This window comes from Heterocephalus glaber, unplaced genomic scaffold (assembly GCF_053883595.1).
Source record: "Heterocephalus glaber isolate CG9 unplaced genomic scaffold, H.glaber_assembly_v1.0 deba00001606, whole genome shotgun sequence".
Classification (NCBI taxonomy): Eukaryota; Metazoa; Chordata; class Mammalia; order Rodentia; family Bathyergidae; genus Heterocephalus; species Heterocephalus glaber.
This window is the reverse complement of record NW_028258377.1, coordinates 42,267,619-42,288,893: the sequence shown is the minus strand read 5'-3', so window position 1 is coordinate 42,288,893 and position 21,275 is coordinate 42,267,619. Positions and strand designations below refer to the sequence as shown.

At 49.8% G+C, this 21,275-nt stretch overlaps 1 protein-coding gene and 1 long non-coding RNA gene across 5 annotated transcripts in view; one reads left to right on the top strand and one right to left on the bottom strand.

Annotated features, from left to right (window-relative positions):
- Gfpt2 (glutamine--fructose-6-phosphate transaminase 2) overlaps positions 1-21,275 on the top strand; it is a 51,294-nt gene that overhangs the window by 20,835 nt on the left and 9,184 nt on the right. For all 4 annotated transcript variants that reach the window (XR_015444885.1, XM_087195006.1, XM_087195009.1 and 1 more), the window contains exons 5-17: positions 401-459; positions 1,090-1,224; positions 2,021-2,082; positions 6,039-6,118; positions 6,586-6,703; positions 11,263-11,426; positions 12,861-12,956; positions 13,054-13,151; positions 13,688-13,808; positions 15,859-16,016; positions 16,108-16,222; positions 17,793-17,920; positions 20,076-20,243. Coding sequence is in view for 3 of the 4 variants with exons in the window: in XM_087195006.1 (XP_087051132.1) it covers positions 401-459; positions 1,090-1,224; positions 2,021-2,082; positions 6,039-6,118; positions 6,586-6,703; positions 11,263-11,426; positions 12,861-12,956; positions 13,054-13,151; positions 13,688-13,808; positions 15,859-16,016; positions 16,108-16,222; positions 17,793-17,920; positions 20,076-20,243 (1,502 nt within the window). In the remaining variant the exon portion in view is untranslated. The remainder of the gene's footprint in view (positions 1-400; positions 460-1,089; positions 1,225-2,020; positions 2,083-6,038; positions 6,119-6,585; positions 6,704-11,262; positions 11,427-12,860; positions 12,957-13,053; positions 13,152-13,687; positions 13,809-15,858; positions 16,017-16,107; positions 16,223-17,792; positions 17,921-20,075; positions 20,244-21,275) is intronic.
- On the bottom strand, positions 6,565-16,056 carry LOC147823044 (uncharacterized). Its single transcript, XR_015444888.1, has 4 exons — positions 15,917-16,056; positions 9,195-9,306; positions 7,573-7,673; positions 6,565-6,730 (listed from the first exon to the last, which is right to left on the bottom strand). It is a non-coding gene; the product is annotated as an uncharacterized LOC147823044 (long non-coding RNA).

The following is a 21,275-nucleotide window of genomic DNA, read 5'->3' as shown; positions in this document are numbered from 1 at the left end:
GTCAAAGTCCTGGTGGAAAGGACTGGAGTCATTTCTGGGCCATGATGAGTTACTTATCCCTCACTAGACATATTTGAAAATCCTGTAGAATGCAGTAAGAACTTTCTGCAAGTTCAGGCTGGTGGTCTTGTCACTGAAAGACATTGCAGATACCAGTCCTGATCACTGTGAACAAAGCTTGCTTAACAGAAGTCTTTGTAGGAGTCAGTTTCCAGAGTGCTTGCAAGCCATCAAATCATTTTCTTTCACATCTGACTTGAACTTCATTTCTTGGGTTTTTTTGTTGTTTGTTTGTTTGTTTGTTTTGGTACTGGGGATCGAACTCGGGACCTTGCGCTTGCGAGGCAGGTGAACTTCATTTCTTGACAGCGTTTTCCTCTTCACCAAACTTTTCTTTCAGAATTTGTTGTCATCCATAATGGGATCATCACAAATTACAAAGATCTGAGGAAATTTCTGGTAAGACATTTCCCTGGGCCACGTCTGGATCGAGTGGTCTTGATTTCCCCAGAAACTTCCCAACCAGCTCATTTCCCTCCGCACCAAGTGCAGCAGCGGAGGGAGACTCACCCTCGGCCATGTCACACAGCATCAGCCTCAGCCCCCTGAGCCTCCCGGCTCAGATCCTGCCTAGGGAGAAGCCAGGGCATTCGCATTTATCAAGGGCGACTACAGCGTCAGAGACTCAGAGTAGCATGAATTGGTTTCAGTGAAGTGGCCGCGGGACTCGTATACCAGCTGGAATGCGGGTGGGAAGTCAGACGGTGAGTGTTCCGGATATCGAAAGCTTGTATGGTGTCGGTCGGGATGTGGTCAGTTTGATCCAACGTAAGTTATCATTTTGACTGCTGGTATTTTGCAATATCCAGATTACTGGCAAGGACAAGTTCCCAAAGAAGAATGATCTCAAGGAATACTGAGATGACTCAGAAGCACTTGGCTGTGTGATTCTGGCAAACACTTTTTGTCCCTTCCCAGTTGTACTTGTTCTCGCCTTAAGTCAAATCAGAAGGGACCAGAAGGGGTTGGCCAGGCCAGCATTGTGCAGTGACCATGATCTGTCACCTCATGTCCAACCCCATGTTCCAGGAAAGCAAAGGCTACGAGTTTGAGTCGGAAACAGACACAGAGACCATCGCCAAGCTGATCAAATACGTGTTTGACAACAGGGAAACTGAGGACATTACTTTTTCAACACTGGTCGAGAGAGTCATTCAGCAGTTGGTGAGTTACAGGTCCTATTTTCCTAAATCATTCCTTTATTCCTTCATTTTTCATAAGCATTTATCAGGCAAATTTGCACATAATACTAAGGATGAAAGGACTGAGGATGAACGATGGCCCCCCTAAAATGCCTGCCCTTGGGGTGCTACATCCCGTGGAGTAGAGAGTGCTGTGATGTGGGCAGTGACACCCAACAGCAAGGGCCTTGCGGGAGACAGGCAGGGAAAGTTGAGCTGTTTGATTTTAGAAGAGTGCAAACCTACGGCCCAGAGACAGGAGAGGGTTGGGCCTCCAAGGGAGGATTGTGCTTATGACAGCATACGTAGCAGATAGCAGAGCACGTCTCCATGCTGAAGGGAATGATCTGGGGGAGAGAGCAAGAGAAACTGGATGTCCCACAGGGCTAGACCCAGGGAGCAAAGTCCCCTCACACTGAGGAGACTGTCCAAGAGGCGGCCCCTCCCAGGAGGAGAAAGCAGTTTCAGTTGCGCCCATGCCTCCAGATGGCTCCAGGGGTGGGCATCCCTGCTGGGCCCGGTGGGTCTCCCCAAACACATGAGGTTTATGCTGCTCATCATGAAACTCACAAGTTCTGGTCTTTGCCACTGCAGTGTGCTTCTGTTTTGTTCTCTCCTGTCCTCTTCCTGCACAAGCTGCTCCTACGTTTGGTGCCCCGAGTGACCGACCCCAGGACTACCTGCCAGGAAGAAGGGTCGGGAGACTGCCCGGGCAGCAGGCTGCAGCAGCTGCTCTGTGCAGGATGGGCACCCTTCACCCTTCTCTCCTGTGCTTCCAGGAAGGCGCGTTTGCGTTGGTTTTCAAGAGCTTGCACTACCCAGGAGAAGCGGTAGCCACAAGGTGAGGCCGATTCATTGAGATCTCCATAATAAATAAGTGCATGAGATGAAATCACCTGGCTTGAGGCAGGATGGGAGGGTAGGCCCTTGGGCTAACTGGAAGGCGCTTTGCTGGATCTGAGGCACAACTGTGGCTCAACCCAGAGAAGGCACCCCACCATCTCTGTCACCGGTGGTACTACAGCACCTAATTTTTAAAAAAAAAAAAAAACCAGAAAGTTGGATTTTTGTGAGAGATCTCCAGATTTTTAGATGTTGACAACAAATTCAAATGAAAAATGAAACTGTACAGTGGGGCCAGACCCTGGTTTTGCGGGGCTTGAAGCGTATCCAGTTTTGGAGATGTCCCTCTATGTAAAAGCAGGCAAAATTATGAACATGGAACTGAGAACCAAAGTGCACATAGATTTAGACTCAGTGCTGGAAAGCCCTTGAAGGCTCAGAACTTGTCCTTGAAGGTCTCATCACCTTCATGTCAGGGGCATCCCTGAATCAGCCCGGAGAGCTGGGATCAGACCACATGTCCCTCGGTCCTACTCCCTTCCGTGGTGCCCAGCACCGCTTGAATTCACAGAAGCAGACTGAGTGCCATCCTGCAGTGTTATATTTCATATTCCATCCAGTGTTTGTTGAGCACTCACTGTGTGCTGGTTCCTGGGGACCTGGTGGCACCTGACCCGGTCTCTGCTCTTGGGGACAAGACGGAGAAGGGCAGAGGGTTCTGATGATCTGTGATGGGGCTGGCAGGGCCTGTGCCCCGGGAGCCAGGGGGAGCAGATGCCATCCTAGGGGCAGACAGCAAGAGCATCGTCTTACAGGATGAGACAGCACTCGGTGGGGTGTTGGGGATGGTGGAGGGCAGAGGGGCTCTGGGGGACTTCTGGTCTCAGAGTGTGCCTACAGATGTCTGCCGGGGCCAGGCGTGGAGGACAGCAGGGCACAGCTGGGGTGCACGTGGCCCCTGCAGTTTTCACGCTGGTAGGGCGTGGACACGTGGGAGGAGGATCCACTCTAAAGGGCCATGCTGGGCTGCAGGCTTCCTGCTGAAGCCCAGGGGAGCCAAGGAGAGTGCTCCTGAGGTCCTGGGAGGCTGAGACAGAGGCTGAAGCTGTCCTTCGAAGACTCTGAGAGTAACTGTGCAGGAAATGATACGAATTTAGCATGATTTTATTTTTCCTAGGACTGGAACTAATTTAACATTTAGAATTTAATTCCTTCTAATTTTATCACAGAATTATAAAGTACTGATTGGCTGCTATTAAATTTAGAAGGCTCCTTAAAATATGACGGTATCTGCTATTACTATTTAAAATGGCTGCAGAAGGCAGCATGAAGAAGCAATATCGCTTTATTTTTCTAAATTGCCTATTACTATTGGCTCTGTAGCCTCCCGGACAATCTTTTGGATATCTTGGGAGAATTCTTTGTCTCAAAGTCTCGAGAAACCACAGAGTTCAATCTACAGCAATAAGATTTGGGGGTGCCATTTGCCAAGAAGAGTAGATAAGCATACACTTCCTCACAGGCATTATTGGGAAGGCAGTTGGAGCTAGTTCTCTGTGGACCTGGAACTGTCTCTGATCTGCTTTAGTCACAATAAAAGACTCCAAAATATTCAGGGTGCTCACAGCACCTGTATCAATGCTACGAACTTTCCACCATACTTCAAGAAGTCAAAAGAGGGATCAAACAGATCAACTCTACTGGAAACCAAGGCCTCTTAGACCTGAGCAAATATTAAGGATCTGCACTGAGTCAGGTTAGCAGACCAAATGCATATATGTGGGCTGGATTCAGGTTAATGGACAATTGTTCATTAGTTCATTGATCTACATTTGTAGGGAATTGCCTGAGGTAAAATATTGCCCCATTATACTGCGTTAAAATGTCTGATACAGCTCTTATAAATGGTCTTATGAAAACAGTCTTAGTGTGTTTTGAGTTTTTTGCTTATTTGTTTTGGTGCTGGGGATCAAACTCTGCACACTAGGCACATGCTTTACCACTCAGCTCTGACCCTAGCCCTCTGTTCTCGTCTCTGTAAGTTAACATGTGGTGGATAAAAAGCTCACATTCCTTAGTAACTATAGGCGTCCCCCTTACCCAGTTTTGCTTTCCAAAATTTCAGTTACCTACGGGCAAGATTCAGTGGGAAATTCCAGAAATAAGCAATTATAAGTTTAAAATAGCATTTATTATTACAGTGTATTGTTGTAATTGTTATTAGTTACTGTTAGTCTATTAATGTGCCTGATTTATAAATTAAACATCATAGATGTTATGTATGTATAGCAAATCTTTGATATATAGGGTTTGGCACTATCCATAGTTTTAGGTATCCACCCAGCAGTCTTAGAACATATCCCACAGGGGAAAGGAGCAACTTTACCTTCCTGGATTCTAAGAATCGGAGGTCTCGAGTATGTGAGCTACAGAAGTGATCCTCCCGTTTTATGCGCATCCATTATAAATTTTATTTGTATGTTGTAATTTCTAAGGAGGAACAAAGAAGTAGATTTTAAAGGCAAGATGCCATTAAAATTCGTGGAATAATACCGTAAACGCATTCACTAGTAGAAGTTGTGGATCAGAAGGGAATATCATAAAGCCCTTCCACTGTGCTCAGAGAGCCAGGTGCTGGCAGGAAGGAGACCCGAGTTCTCCCTTGCTCAGCTACAGAAATTCCCCCAAGATCATACCCGGGGAAAACCATGGTCTCTTTCATGACCAAGTTCGTGTTGTATAGGTCAAAGATTCTAAACTTCATCTATGAAATGTCACTCAGGCAGAGAAAACCACCTGGAAATTGCCTTAAGTAGCCCACAAAGCTGAATAGTCTTCCATCCGCATCTCCAGGGGTCCTGGAATCAGTCCTCCTGCACATATCAAATCCCTGGATGGTCAAGTCCCTTATAAAAATGGTATAGCTTTCCTGTAATCCTAGCTACTGAGTCAGGCCAATCATAGTTTGAGGCTAGACTGGGCAACTTAGCAAGAGCCCGTTCTCAAAATAAAACCTAGAAAGAGCTGGGGAGGTAGCTCAGTGGTGGAGCACTTGATAGCATGTGTGAGGCCCTCTGTTTTGTTTTTAATCCACAGAGAGAGAGAGAGAGAGAGAGAGAGAGAGAGAGAGAGAGGGAGGGGGGGAGAGGGAGACAGAATGGAAGGGAAGAAGGAAAAAGGGAAGGATGAACCACTTGCCCTGAAAAACATAAAAATAAAATGGCATAATATATGCATATAACTTAGACATATCCTCCCATACACTTCAAGTCACTTCTAGATTACTTATCCTAACGAAATGTGTTATAAAAATAGTTGTTATACTTTATTGCTTAGTGAATAATGACCCCCCAAAATCTGTATGTGTTCAATACCAAGGCATTTTTTCCAAATACTTTCAATCTGTATTGGGTTGAGTCTGGAGGCGCCAGCTGAACACTCAGAAGTCCCTAGCTGGGGGCCCAGGAAGCGAGAGGACACCTGAGCTGGGTGAAAGGGGACACAAATGGGAGTCTTCGGCTGCTCCTGGGCATCGAGCGCACCTGCTTTTGCAGAGCAGGGCTGATGAAGGTGGAGCGGAGACCCTGTGCTCCTTACACTGTCAGAGTTTGTTCTGATGTAAGCACCCAGCCACTGCAACCCACCCGGGGGTGGGGTGAGTCACCTGTGGGGATTCGTGAGCTGCAGGAGTCGCGAGTCCTGCTAAGCTGGGAACGGGTCCGCAGGCTGTGGGGCAGGTGGGTGACACAGTGTTCGTGAGCTGCATCACATGCTGGCCTGAGGTCCCTGACCGAGCCTTGGAACATCTGTGGTCAGGGTGTCCACCCTATGGGACCCAAACAATTCTCTGCTCCAGGGATAGGGCTGGATTCTGGGACTCCACCTCGGGTGCTAGGAGGACACCCAGCCCGGGGTGTCGGTGGCATGGCTAACGATGCTTGCTTCTCCCTCCAGGAGAGGCAGCCCACTGCTCATCGGAGTGCGCAGCAAATACAAACTCTCCACGGAGCAGATCCCCGTCTTATACAGGACATGTAAGCTTCCCCAGGCAGACCTGAACAGTGAGGGCCAGTGTCTCAGGCTCAGCAGCTGCCCTGGGCCACCAGCTGCCCTCTGAGGTGGGCAGGCCTCTGTCTGACTGGCACTCAGTTGGCATGGGCCCCAGATCGAAAAGAGTTTATGCAGACTCAGCTCCATCTTTCTAAAAGCTTTTCATTGAGGATATTTTCAAACAGACAGAAATGGAACAGCATGCAGCTCGGCGTAATGGCCAGGGTACCCTGATCAAGCATTTCTTCGGCTTGTTTTTGCTTGCCATTAAAATGCTCTTGCAGTGGTGCTGTGCTATTTGGGGAGCTTTTACATGATTTGGCTGACACAACCAAAGCTAAAAATTGCAAATTTCTCCCACGCATATTCAAAGGGGAAATGGGTTCCTTGCCACATGTTATGCAAATGAAGTAGGCTCTGGGGGTTTGCAGTCGATTCCTTTATTTACTAGGCAATGTTGAGAATGTGAAGAATATCTGTAAAAAGAGGATGAAGAGGCTGGACAGCTCCACCTGCCTTCACGCTGTGGGCGACAAAGCCGTGGAATTCTTCTTTGCTTCTGATGCAAGGTAACAAAACCTTTTCGTCTTCCTTTCCTGGGATTATGTAAACAGTAAGTGATTGCCTACCACTGTCTCCGCGCCCCCCCCCCCCCGCATGCCAGCGGCGGGCCCTGTACAGGGCAGGCAAGTGCTCTGCCTCGGAGCGGAGCAGCATCCCTGGCCCGCCATCTGCTCACCCCATCTGAGCTATTTTCTCACACCCGGCACGGCCCAGGCCCCAGTGCCCCTGCTCCCGACCCTCCTGGGGCTGGGCTCTGTGTTTCTGCTGTGGGCTGCCCCGGGGCCACAGCCCAGAGCCACTGAGCCGCTGTTTGGGACCTCGTGGGAAAATGGAATCAGTTGTCAACATCTCAGAATTGGGAGAGTTCACATAAAAACCTGGATTTCTAGCTTCTTCGAAAACCTAACTGATCGGAGCTCCTGGGGCTGTGCTCCCTGCCCTCGCTGTCTGGAGGGCTCCACTTTCGTCTCTTGATGGGGCACAGGCCTCAGTCCTTCCTTCACTGCACCCCGCCTTTGCCTGGTGTCAGACCTGTCCTCAATCAGAGGCCAGAGAGTCAGGGCTTGTACAGTCGGGGGTAAAGCTCAAGCTCTCATCGACTCTCAAAAGAATAATTTTTTGCCACCTGCCCCGCAAGCACAAGGGCCTGGGTTCGATCCCTGCTACCAAAAAAAAAAAAGAATAATTTTTGAAACAAAACTCTTTCCTTACGTCACACACACACGCGCGCACACACACACACACACACACACACGTGAGGAAGGTGGGGATGGGAAGGTCAGAGCGGGGAAAGGAGAGATACAGAGAGAGAGAGAGAACGAACTAAAATACTTTCTTGCTATAAATAGAAAGCTGCTGTACGTATCAGCGTTACCTCCTTCATCCAAGTTTCTTTCCATTCTGTGTGGCTTTTCTCTCCCATCTAACCTCCAGGAGGGTCCTGTTCTGGGCGGGGAGGACTCCGGGCCCACTCTCCTGGGAAGCAGGGAGAGACAGGAAACCAGAGGCAGGGCTGAGACCCGTTTCAAGAGGCCAGGCCGCATCATCTTCAACACTGAGCGAAGGGCAGTGCTTCCCTAACTGTTCCCTAAAGCGTCGTTTCAGTGAGAAGCGAATACTATTTTACTGATCCCAAGACACACAATTGTTTTGCATACAATTATTTTTGTATCCATAAGTGGCATCTTGAAATTATAATTTGCTGAACTTTTTATTTCTTAGAAGCATGCAAAATAATTGTGATCTTACACTCAGTGGTACCTAAGTTACAATCAAAGAAATTTGATACTGAAAGAAATATGTTAGATGTTTCAAAATTAGAAAAGGCATGAGTGCCTGGAGGAAGACGAGATGATGATTTGTAGGCAATGTAATGATACACTTGGACTCCAGTGGAAAGGCTGTTAGCACTAACCCTGGCGGCTCGAAGAGGTGAGCGAGGCCTAATCCCAGCAGCCGCTGCTAAACCCTCCACTGTCGGGGCAGGGACGGCTGTGCCTGCCTTGTCCCTCGGAGTCCTTACCCGACCAGGCACGGCAGGCTCTCTGCAAATGTTTGTTAGACAGAAAGCAGTACTACTCGCCACAGCTGAAGGAAAATGCTTTAATTAGATTTCTTAGAATAACGTTTAATAAAAATAGCTGCAAAAATGTTTGGAGAAGACCACAAAAATGTACACTGAGAAACAAGAAGAGACTTGAATACATGAACAGATTCCACATTCTCATTTCTAACTTCCCTCCAAAAACTAGCAGATCTGAGCTCAGCTGGGCTTAACATTACTTTAAAGTTAGGAGAATTAAATTTTAAAATTTAACAAATAAAAAATTTAAAAATCTTGATTCGCCCCCATATCTACAAATTCTGTGCTATAATTAAAACCCTCAAGGTTCTTTTGTTTGCTTATGTTTTTAAAATGTAAAAAAGTGATTCTATAATTGTAGTATATAAACAGGAAAACCCGCTGTTAGTCCATTTTCTGTTGCTGTGACAAAATACTCAAGACGAGGCAGTTTGTAAAACTAGAGACTAATTTAGCTCATGGTTCTGGAGGCTGGGACGTCTGAGAGCATGGTATTGGCAACTCTTGCTGCATCAGAAGTTCTCAAAAATTACTGTTTTGTGGGTTGATGAGAACAAGAGCTTTAGACCCAGGGGAGGATGAAGTGTCTTCTAGCTGCCTCTCGACACAGCAGGGGCAGCCCCCGGCAAGACAGAGAGTGCACTTGCCTAACAAAACTACTCCCATGGTAACCCATTAATCCATTCGTCCCTCGTGACCCAGTTGGCTCTTAAAGGTGCCACCTCCAAATACTGTTCACGCACATCTTCGGGGATTACATCTCGTGTGTGTGTCGGGCTCACACACCCACACCGGGCACCCTCCCCGCCATGCAGACAGCATGTGGCGCCCTGGCGGGGCTGGCCTGTGTGCAGGGGCTGTGCGGGGCCTCCTCAGTCGCCACAGCGGACCCCAGTTGAGGGCGCAGAGCTCACCTCCGTCCCATGGAGCAGGGGCCCGAGACATCTCGGAGAGCTCCCAGGTCGATAGAGGTGATTTAATCCTCACAGCAGTGATCCTCGTGACTGGATGGTGTTGCCATCTGTTCTGTAAGTTAAAACAGTAGTTATATTTCAACCTGCACATGTAAATATAGACGCACATGGATCAAGCATTGCAGCAGGGCAGTGCTACCATGTCAGCAGTGTTATATTTCTCGGAGATGTGATCCAGGCCATTTCTACTTCTTCCACTGTATTTTTTACTTCCTATATAGTGGGTGTGTATTATTTAAGATCTTTTTCTAGTACAGTAGCTTTCTATCCTTTATCTTTTCCCCTAGAATCTGAGTGGAGATAACTCTTCTTAGAGCCATAGCGCTTTTTGACTTTGTCCCAGGGGTTTGCATTTTTTTAGAGAGGCAAGTGGATGTGGTCCATGGTGGAATGAACCCCCCTCCCCAGTTCCCCAGTACTGCTTTTGTGGTTTTGTGTGACCTGTGCTGTTGACCATGCGTAGTTTTTATTCACCCACTTTTCTAACCTAAACTTATTTTTAAAACTCCTATCACAATCTGAAGGTGTTACGGCTTGTCTAGATCTCCCCCCAAAGCCTCATGCAGTTATAGGTGGGGCTTTTCAGAGTAGCTGGATCTGGGGTGGGTGACGCTGGGATTGATTCGTGGTACAGTGGTAGGATTAAGGGTGCTGGGATTAAAGATGTGAGTGCTGCAGCCTGGGTACAATATAAGGAACAGAAAGAGGCTTGCCACTTGTCTCTTGTTGCGTGCTTTTGCTGTCTTCTGCCTGCCATGAACTGTTTCTCCTCTGCCGTGCTTGGAGCCAGCCGATTTTGGACTGAAACCTGTACAACCTGTGAGCTAAATAAACCTTTCTTCCTTTAACTTTGGGTGTTGGGTATTTTGCCTCAACAACAAGAAAAAGCAACTGAGACAGAAGGGAAAAATCTTTACTACTTCTCATTAGTGTAAAGTTATAAAAATAAACACAGTGACCTCATATTTCAGTGAAGAGCGTATCTTGTCCCCTTTGGGTCTTGCTCTGTCTGTGTGTATGTGTCTTAAGAAACTGGGTCATTCGGGCTTCCTGCCCTCTGGATTTTTCTGAGTACACCCCCACAGTTTTATTTAACAGAATCTTCTGTCCATTGTGTTTTCTGTAAATGAGTTTACGTTTGTCTACAAGTTTGATCGTATTCAATTTTTAATTTAGGTTTGAATCTTATTCTGCAAGATTACATAGGTGGTGGTGTGTCTTCCCTCCGGGAGGCACCTGATGTCTCATTGTCTGTCTTTTTGTACTACGATCGATCAGGGGTTCAAGTATTGCCAGCCTTATCCATCCCTTATAAAACTTTCTCAGCTTTTTACCTTCCAGTTTCATTAGCCATGGATGATCCTTGAGTACAACTAGTAATAATGAGGAGTTCCTAAAATAATAATTCTCATTCTGTCATTCTTTTTTTTACTGGCTATATTATTTCTGTAAAGAGAAACCTGTTTTAATAACTATGGAGTTATTCTAAAGGTCAGACTGCTTTAAAATCCAAGATAAATGCTTTCTTCTTGCCCTTTAAAATTCCGAATAGTATGTTGGCTCCTGAGCATTCTCTAAAGGTTTGGTTCTTGATTTGAAGAAAAGTTAAGTATAAAAAGACTTCCATGAGATTATAGAAGAAATTTGAACTTATTGGATATTTGATGATATCAAGGAATAACTATGAATTTCAGATATGATATGAGTATTCTAGTGGGTTAAAAATATTCCTTGGCTTTTAGAGATATAAGCTAAAATGTTTATAGAAGAAATCATGTAATGTTTCTATGCATTCTTCAATGGGTTAGGGATAGGTTAGGGTTAGGGTGACCCTGACAGCCGAGGGAGGGTGTGGACAGGAGGGGAAGGGTCACCGTAAATTGATCTTTTTAGTGTGATGTCACTGTCACTCTTAAAATGCCACTGATGCTGACCCCATTCTTGGGAAACAGTAAGTGACTGTGACTGTCCAGAGTGGGGTAATTATGATGCCCTTGTGTCCCTGCAGTGCCATCATAGAACACACCAACAGGGTCATCTTCCTGGAGGATGACGACATCGCCGCAGTGGCTGATGGGAAACTCTCCATTCACCGAGTCAAACGCTCGGCTAGTGATGACCCATCTCGAGCCATCCAGACCTTGCAAATGGAACTGCAGCAAATCATGAAAGGCAGGTGTCCTCTGAGAGTCCATGCAACAGCCTTGTAAGGGGAGCACCTGACACTGTCCCCTTCTGCCCACTGTGGCCACCAGGGCAGGACTGCGGGTGGCTTGTGACTTGCCTAACTGAGGAGCTGTGGAGAGCCTGACCTGTACCTCCAAAGAGGAATCTTCTTGATGCGACCCCTGCATCACAGCTCCCTGGGATGGTCCCATACCCCAGCATTATTTCTTCTCTGAGGGGAAGGTCTGCAGTGATGGGGGTGAGGACCGTGGACCACATCCCCATGAGCAGAGCCTGTCTCCCTGCACTCACCCTTGCCCCCGGCGGTGCCTACCTCCATGCGGTAGCTTGAGCAAAGTTGTTTTTTGGTACCAGGGATCGAACTCGGGTCCTTGCGCTTGTGCAGCAGGCGGCGAAACCACTGAGCTAAATCCCCGGCCCACTGAGTAAAGTTTTAAGAACATGAATCAGACCCTGTTATCATCTTGCTGCTTCCCACTGAACTTAGCACAGAACCCAAACCCCCTGCTACAGCACACAGCCCACCCTGCAGTTCAAAGCCCAGCTCCACCCACTCAGCCCTTTCCCCCCTGTGCCTTGCCCTCCTGGCAGGCCTGGTTGTCTCGCTGGCCCACCTGGTGGTTCTTGCAGCTCCTGTTCTAATCATAGAACAGTTTGACCTCCGGCTCATCCGGAGCTCCCCTGAAACACAACCCTCAGAGCACCTGAGGGTCTGATCCTTCAACCACCAAGGCCCCTCCTGAGCCCTGCTGTCCTGCTTCCTCACAGAATCCTCTTCCCTCACTTCACTGTGCTGTGTACAGCTCTGTCCCAGGTGGCAGACGTGAGAGAAGGTGCCTTCCAGGTCTCTGGAAGCCTCCAGATCACTCATGCTATACCTCAGATGGGCCTGAATCCCTGCAGCCAAACTGTCGCTGTAATGGCCACCGAGTCCCATTCAGATCGAGGCCTGGAAATGCGCAGCAGGCTGGATAAAGTGTGTCTCTATTGTTGAAGCTGGGAGGGTATTTATTATGAGGACATTGCCAGGGTTGGGCCTGTATCTCAATGGTAGAGCACTTACCCAGCATGCCAAAGGCCCTGAGTTCAGCCCTGGGGGTGGGGACTTGCTAAAGGGAGCATGGTCCAAGAGGACCAGGCCCACTGTTTGTTCCTTCCACGCCTCACATAAATCCCTGCCTTCCTTGAGCTGCAGGCCCTCAGGTGTACACTGGAGATGGTCCTTGTGCCCAACCTGCTTGCTTCTGACCTGTCCCAAGGAGCATCAAGCAGAGCATTACCTGGAGATGCCCTTGAAATCTGTGATGGCTTTACAGGTCTCCCTATCACTATAATGATTTTTCTTCCTGGATAAAAGTGAAGCAGTGGAAATGAAACTAAATTAAAACTAACCCACCTCATTGGTGTTTGTTTGACCAGGTAACTTCAGTGCATTTATGCAGAAGGAGATTTTTGAACAGCCAGAATCCGTTTTCAATACCATGAGAGGCCGAGTGAACTTTGAGACCAACACAGGTAATCCCAAAACTCATCAGGAGTCGCCTGTGCTGCACCCTGTGAGTGAGCAGCCACGTTGTAGACCCAGCCCTGACACGGTCTGTGTGTCCTGTAGTGCTCTTGGGCGGCTTGAAAGACCACTTGAAGGAGATTCGACGATGCCGAAGGCTCATCGTGATTGGCTGTGGAACCAGCTACCACGCCGCTGTGGCTGTAAGTGTGCCACACCGGGTCCTGGGCAGTGCTGGGATTAGCGGCCTGAGTGCTGTCCCACACTGGCCTCTGAATGCAGCACAGTGCTCTCACCCATAGCCACAAACCAGCCTGGAAGTGGCACCAACCTTTCCTCTGCAAGCCTCTCCCACCGGGACAGCAAGGCACTGGTGCACCCCGGGGCGGGGGGTGACTGAGGGGCAGGGGCCTGGTCGTGGTAATGACTCTCCGCCTCTCTTCGGGCCCTTGCTCTGGCTCCAGCAAAGCATGCAGAAGAGGGGCTCTCTGTGAGTGACGCTGTCACAGGGAGCGCATCTCTCAGGCATCCGGTAGGGGACCTTTCTCAGCACATGGTATGCAGACAAGCTGTGATGCCTTTACAGTGCCCGCCACCGGGTCCTGCCCTGTGCTCTCTGCCTGTGCCCCTCTCGTGTGTCCCTGCAGCACCGTGTTACACGCGATCCCTCGAAGCCCAGCTGCCCTGCGTCTCTGCGGTGCCCAGGATGGACTTCAGCCTCTGTTCCTTTTGTCTTCAGACACGACAAGTGCTGGAGGAACTGACCGAGCTCCCTGTGATGGTTGAACTTGCCAGCGATTTCCTGGACAGGAACACACCTGTCTTCAGGGATGATGTCTGCTTTTTCATCAGCCAGTCCGGTAAGGGAGCCTGCAGGTAGCACGGCCAGACTTGCAGTAGCTCATCCCCCGCTCTTCTCTCTGCACCATACCACATGCTGGCCTTCCTTCCTTAGGCATTTAACCCTTGCAGGCATCAGCTACTGTCACCATTTTGTGGAGAGGGGTGTGAAAGAGCTGCAGTTGGCCTGAGAATCCAGATCCATTGTTTTTCTGTCCCCTGCCCTGTGGCTTCTCCCTGCTCCTGCCATCCCGAGTCTAGCGCTTTAAGGACCATAAACATTTGCTGGGTTTAATTTAGTGGACAAAAAAAATCTCATTCAAAATTCTTCTGGATTGAGATTCACATTGAGGACTCAGTGGGTCCTGTGCCCAAGCCATGCAGTCCCCCTGGTGCAGTGCCCACACTGCCCAGCAGGGGGGACGCTGAGTCACTGCTCGGGTTGGGGGCTTCCCCTAGGAGAGGAAGCCCTGCCTGGGTAACACTGCACAGTTAAGGGCCTTTGCCCTCACTTGGTCGAGCACTGGGTCCAGAGGTGATCTGCAGTCACGTGCTCTGGGGTGCTTTTGAGCTTTAGAAGGATTTTTGAAACACTGTAATTATGAAGAATTCCAAATTTTTGTAAAAGTAGAGAAATTCACATAATTCGTCATCTAGTCCTAGCAATGATCAATTCAGCTAATCTGTCCCAGCCATACCCACATTAACCTCGCCCCTGAAGACACCACATCCTTTTCTCCACAAACCTCAGGATATGTGAAAAAAGATCCAGATGTAACCACAGGTTATTATCACATCTGAGAATTTGGCGTCATGCTCCAGTGTGTATAGGGGCGTTTAATACTGTTTCCATTTTCATTGTTTAATGCCATTTCCATTTCGATGCCAAGCTAAGTAAAACCAGAGCAGACACAGCCACGGTGTGGCCGGCCGACCACCTGTTACCTAAGGACTGCCATGCTCACCTCTGGGTGGACCATCCCACCAGAGCCAAACGATATTTCGTGGATTGGCAGGAGCCATTAGTAAAAGAACAGTGCTGGAGTGCAGCGTGGTGACTGAAGCCTGTCACCCTAACACTGTGGGGGCGGGGGTGGGAAATAGGGTCCATCTCCAGTATGGGAAAAAAGGAGATGGATTTTATATAAATATAATAGTGTCAGCCCTTGAGGCTCTACATACAGGGAAAAAACTTACCAAGTAACTTCAAGGCCAGCCTGAGCTACATAGCTAGGCCCTGTCTCAAAACACAAAAATAAAACCAGGGGGGCCGGGGATTTAGCTCTGGTTCTGGCGCCTGCCTTGCAAGCGCGGGACCGGAGTTCAATCCCTGGTACCAAAAAAATATATAAATAAAACCAGGGGCGGGCCTGACGAAGGTGCTGCCCTGCCCTCCTGGTTCCCCTGCCACCCACCTCTGGTGCTGGGCAAGGCCCGATGCGCTGCGGCGTGCTGAGGAGTGGAGAGAGCTGGGCGGGCAGCCCTCGAACACCGACCCGAACCGCACTGCGAAGCGCTTGGCTGAGCACAGCCCGCAGCAGCGGCCTGCGAGGCGCCTGTGAGGAGCAGCCTCAGAGACCCATGTGGATTCCAGTGGTTTTGACCCTGTGGTCTGGCTCCTGTTTATTTGGGTTGAGTTTTTAAGACCTAGCAGCGCAGAGTTTGCCCGGGTTTGTGCATGAACCTGTTTAAGTAGCTTTATTGGAAAGGCCACTTGAGTCCACACTGAGGCCTCAGGAACTGTTTCCTTTCAAACACAATCTGTTTGAGGAACACCGCGATGGGGGTGTTCTGGGTGTTCACTGCTGAGTCTGTGGAGCCTCGAGTCCCGACCACGCAGCTTAGGGGTCTGGCAGGGCGCGGCCAGGCCTGCTGTCAGCTGCCGCTCAGGGCTGGAGGGAGCTTCCCCTCGCCTTGTCCCAGGGGCGGGACAGGACAGGGTCGGGACTTCCGGAGAGCTCAGGACGGGCTGGCCCGCAAACTGCAAGGAAGCCTGGGCGTGGGCGGGTGGGGCGCGGCGCGCTGAGGCCTGAGGCCGTCCCTCCCTCCCTCGGTCCGTCCTCCGTGCAGGCGAGACCGCGGACACGCTCCTGGCGCTGCGCTACTGCAGGGACCGCCGCGCGCTCACCGTGGGCGTCACCAACACCGTGGGCAGCTCCATCTCGCGCGAGACCGACTGCGGCGTCCACATCAACGCGGGCCCGGAGATCGGCGTGGCCAGCACCAAGGTAGGGGCCTCCCCGGGCGCCTCCTCCTGTCCTCGCAGCGCTGGTCGCAGGCCGGTCGGGTCAGAGGTCCGTGCCGCCCCTCCGCCCACAGGCCTACACCAGCCAGTTCATCTCCCTGGTGATGTTTGGCTTGATGATGTCTGAAGACCGGATTTCGCTACAAAACAGGAGACAAGAGATCATCCGGGGCCTGCGGTCCTTACCCGGTATGTTCCCCAACTCCCTCGGCGCCTCTGCAGCTGCAGTCGCAGGCCTCGGCCCTTTAGACGACCCTCCTCCGCCTGCCCGGTGCTGACCCCTCCCAGCCCCCACGGACCAGGGCCGCTAGCCCCGCACTGCAGGGGAACAAACAACAGAATTTGTTGCCAATAATAAACTTCAGGCTTTGGATCAAAACTTAGAATTTTGGAAAATGGTGCCTACCACCACGAGCTTCACCACTTCCTGACTTTTCTGATGAGATCATGGTGGCATGGTTTTTTGGGTTTTGTGGTTTTTTTTGGTACCGGGAATCAAACTCGAGACCTTGCACTTTCAAGGCAGGCGCGGGAACCAGTGAGCTAAATCCCCAGCCCAGATCATGGTGGTTTTAACAAATATGATTTCTAAAATGTATTTTATAATGAAATGTGTCCATTTTTAGAAGATTTACATTGTTTTGTGGCCAATGCATGATGTAACAAAATTCTGCATGTGTAAAGAACCATTTAAAGTATAAGATAGGGCTCGGGATTTAGCTCAGTGGTTTCCCCGCCTGCTGCGCAAGTGCGAGGACCCGAGTTTGATCCCCGGTACCAAAAAACAAAAAAAATAAAATACAGTATAAGATAAATATTAATGTAACAAATCAGAACGCTTCATTGATATGATTTCAAATTCTATATTTGTAACAACCATTTTAAGAACTACCCCTTCTCAAGTATGATGTAGCAAAGAATATTTGAATATTTGAAAAAATTATTTGCTCTGTCTCTGGAAGCCCAGTTTATACTTCAACCAAAAAAAAAAAAAATCACAACAAATTGAATGTGGAAACATAAAACAGTCAAGTGCTTTTTATTAAACATTAAAAAGATATGCAGACCCGGGGATTTAGCTCAGTGGTTCCACCGCCTGCCTTGCAAGCACAAGGTCCTGAGTTCGATCCCTGGTACCAAAAAAAAAAAAGATATGCAAAATGTTAAGCAGTGTCACTATTCTCACCCATTTTTTTCCCAGAAAAATAAAGTAATCTAATAGGTTTATTGCTATTTTAAATGAATGAATGCTTTTTAATTTCTCGGTGTTATTTTCTAAGGTGGTAAACAGTGAGAGCTAACCCATGAAAACAAGCTCCTGAGGGATTTGGTCTTTAAGACTGTGGAGGAGTCCTGGGGCGGGGAAGTCTGAGCACCTGGCCCAGGGCACGGCTTGGCCTTAAGACCCAGCTTGGGCGGCATTCATTCTAGGCGCTCCACTCTCACCAGATGGTGGTTTCATCTCTTAGAGCCTCAGCTGCCTTCCTATAAAATGCAGCTAGAAATAATAGTTCCCTGTCTACTACAAGTGCTTTTCAAAGTCACACAAATATGAATTGCTGTCCCAACAAATTTCTAGCCAGTAACCCAAGTTATTTCCCATAATCTAAGTTTAAAGTCCTTCTAAACTAATGCAAAGAAGCAAAGTATACCAAGTGATTGAGCGCCAGAACCTTGTGTGTCCCCTACAGCTTTCTTCCTAAAGTTGTTTTGAAGTTAGAATGGCTGACTTTCTCCCTCTGCTGTGTGCGTGTCTCAGAGCTGATCAGGGAGGTGCTGTCCCTGGAAGAGAAGATCCACGACCTGGCCCTGGAGCTCTACACACAGAGGTCCCTTCTGGTGATGGGCAGGGGCTACAACTATGCCACGTGCCTGGAAGGAGCCTTGGTGAGCGCCCCTGCCCACCCTCCCAGCATCCCGCCATGCCGTAGGCCGGCATAGGAGACCTGCAGAGAAACCCGTAGGGCAAGGGAGGGCACAGCACTGTGTGGGGAGGGAAGGGCTGGCCATCCTGTGGGCCTGCACGAGCCCCAGCTCTCAACCAGGCTGGTATGGCCCGGGACACAGCTGGGTGTCTGTCCCCAGGGAGCTCCTGGTCTCCCAGGAGAAAAGGTGAGCCCCAGGAGCCGGCTGGTGCAGCCAGGCCCCATCTGGAGAAGCTCAGTCACATGTCACGGGCAGCTTCTGAGAGATTGCTAGGAACTGCCCACACCATATTCAGGAAGAAACTAAGCCTCCAGCAAGTGAAGTGTCCTGCTCAAGATTACATAAAGGACCTGAGTTTTCCCACTGCCACAAGCCACACACCAGAATTGTGAGATGGGGCCTCTGCAGAGCTTCCTTGTTACCTTTTAAACCCAAAGGGAGCTTGAGATCCTGCAAGAATGAGCCTACATTTTAAAATCAGTGACTGACTTTCCTCCTGTGTGGACCACAGGGCTGCAGAGAGAGTGGCAGGTAGCTTCCAGCGCCCCGGTTCCGCTGCTTACCCCAATAAGGCTCTCAGGAAGCACTGAGAGGCATTAGCCGGCCTTGAAAGTCCAAGCCTGACCTCAGTGCACTCCGACCTCCACCACCTGCATCCCACACAGAGCCTTCTTTGCTTAGGGTCACTGGTTCACAGAGTAGAGTATTTCGGAGGACAGCAGTGAATCCCCAGTGAAGAGAGAGGTGCACAGGCCAAGGTATGGGCGAAGGGACGTGGGCTTCCATGCTCATCTGGACAGATCACCCTCCAGGATCCTCTGGGCATCTAGTGTTGTTGTGGACGCTGATGATACAGGCAGGATCGATTCACATCTCCAGTGATGATCCCTTTAACTTTAACCCTAACCTAGGGTTGAGGCACAGAGCTGAAAGTTCCAGCCTGCTGATTCTGCCTCCATCTTTCTGGTGACCAGGCCCCATCTTGAAGCTACTGAGGAGCTGTCAGCCAGCAGTTGATCGTTAGCACCTGTCACTCTTATTTAAGAGTCCAAGGATTTTAGGATTATGTGCCGGGAAAGAGAGTGAAGACAACGTACATATTTCACAATCCCTGGCCTTTGAACTCAGGGTGGTAGGAGATTCTGACTGCTGTCAGAAAAAGTGAGGAGCTGACACACACTGCTTCTCAAAGGGCGCAGTGGAGACAGGGCCTGGGTGGGTACACTTTTAGACCCTGGTAGTTCTGCCCCCAGGCTGGGATGCTCAGCTGCAGTGGCTAAGTGTACTGGTGAACGATGCATATTCAACATCGTCTCCACACTAGTCACTGGCAAAGAAAGAAGCCTTTAGGCTATTGCTGGCACAAGTGAATGGCCCCTCTGTGGCCACGTGGAGGCCAGGACTCCAGCTGTCTGCAGCCGCCAGGGAGGAGCCTCAGTCCCTACAGTGTTTCCCTGACCCAGAGGAATGGCTCCGGGGAAGGAGAGATGTTTCCTTCGATGGTCTCATCGGGGCAATGACATGGGTTTAATGGTAACAGTAGACGCGGGTCTGCCTCGTGTAGTGCAAACATATATTAAGGAAAAAAGAAACGGATCTTACCTGAACATAAGAAAAAATTGAAATAGCCCAGAGGATGTGATTTCGTTTGATAGGTCAGCTGGAGCGACCCTCTGGAAGGTATGAAGGCTCTAAAGTTGAAGGAATGACGAATCGACTAGCAGAATAAGGGTCGGTCTTAGGCTGGCACAATGGTGTTGTCCATGGTGACGGGAAACCATGAGTCTGGCTCACCAGGAGGAAGGAGGGAGACCAGTGCCGACTTTGTGTCCAAAGTGGGTGGCTGTGTGTGCGACTGAAGAGATGGAGCTGTAGCGCCTGGGGCTGGCCTGAGGACCCCGAGCCAGCGAGCCAGCGGCGGTGTGTGCTCGGGACAGGAAGCCCTGGCCCTGCCTCGCCATTGCTGCCGTGACGGGTCCATGCACCCATTGGCCTTTCAGCCCCAAGCTCCTGCCTTCCCACGTTATCCCTCTCCTCGCTTCCCTTCCTCCTTTCTGGCTGATCTGCTCCAGCCCCTGTCTGCCCAGGGTGACACTGAACTGTTGTGTTTTCCCAGAAAATTAAAGAGATAACCTACATGCATTCGGAAGGCATTCTGGCCGGGGAGCTGAAGCACGGGCCCCTGGCACTGGTTGACAAGCAGATGCCAGTCATCATGGTGATCATGAAGGATCCTTGTTTTGCCAAATGCCAGAACGCTTTGCAGCAAGTCACAGCCCGCCAGGTGAGGCCTCTGCTGGTCCGGGGACACCTCTGCCCTGCTGTCTTCTGCACACGCCCACCTCACCCACTTCCTGCCGCACCAGCTGTGGGTTGTGCTGCCAGTGAGCAGGCATGATGACACACTCCTGTGCCCCTTGTGAGACACGCACACACTGGGAAGGAAATACCAGGCTTGCAGCCATATCCTGCAGCAGCTCCTCAGTGAGCCCCAGTGCCCAGACGGTCCCCAGCCGCCTTGGACTCCGGGCTTGGGGACCAGAGGAGGCCGTGTACTCCTAGCAGAGCGCCTGGGGGTGGGCTCTCCCAAGCTGACCAGTGCCGTTCTGACGCTGACCAGGCAGGCTGAAGTCAGGTTTCCCCGGTGTAGGGCAGCCTCATGTCAGACACCAGTCAGGTGCTTACATGGCTGCTGGGCCACTCACAGTTTTGACCAATCAAGGTCCAGCCTTGCCCTCTGAGGACAGCTGATATTCTGAAGACAGAAGTTAGTAGGAAGGACATTAGTTTTTATTAAAATAAGCAACTGATAGGGAAAATGGCCAGACTTCTGTCCTCATGGCCATTTCAAAAACTTCAGGATCAAGAAAGGGTGTTTGTTTTTTGTTTGTTTGCAGTGTTAGGGATTGAACCCAGGTTCTTTGGACTGAGCTATGTCCCCAGCCCTTTTAAAATTTTTCATTTTGAGACAGGGTCTCCCTAAGTTTCCCAGACTGGACTCAAACCTGTGATCTTCCTGCCTTTCAGAGCACGGAGATTCCAGGCAGGGACCACCACATCCTCTTCAAAAGGGAGGGAGGGGGCCAGGGATTTAGCTCAGTGGTGCTGCCCCTTGCCTCGCAAGCACAGGATCCCGCGTTCAATCCCAGGTACCAAAAAAGCAAAAGGGAGGGAGGGACAGGAAGGTTGTGCACTGGGGATGCTTTTCTTTCTCTTATTTGGGCATCCCTGTGATTACAAAGGACCTTCAGCTCCTGAGCCGTCCTTTAATGCTTTAGATAAACACATAATTTTCATAAGAGTTCTTATTTTAGAA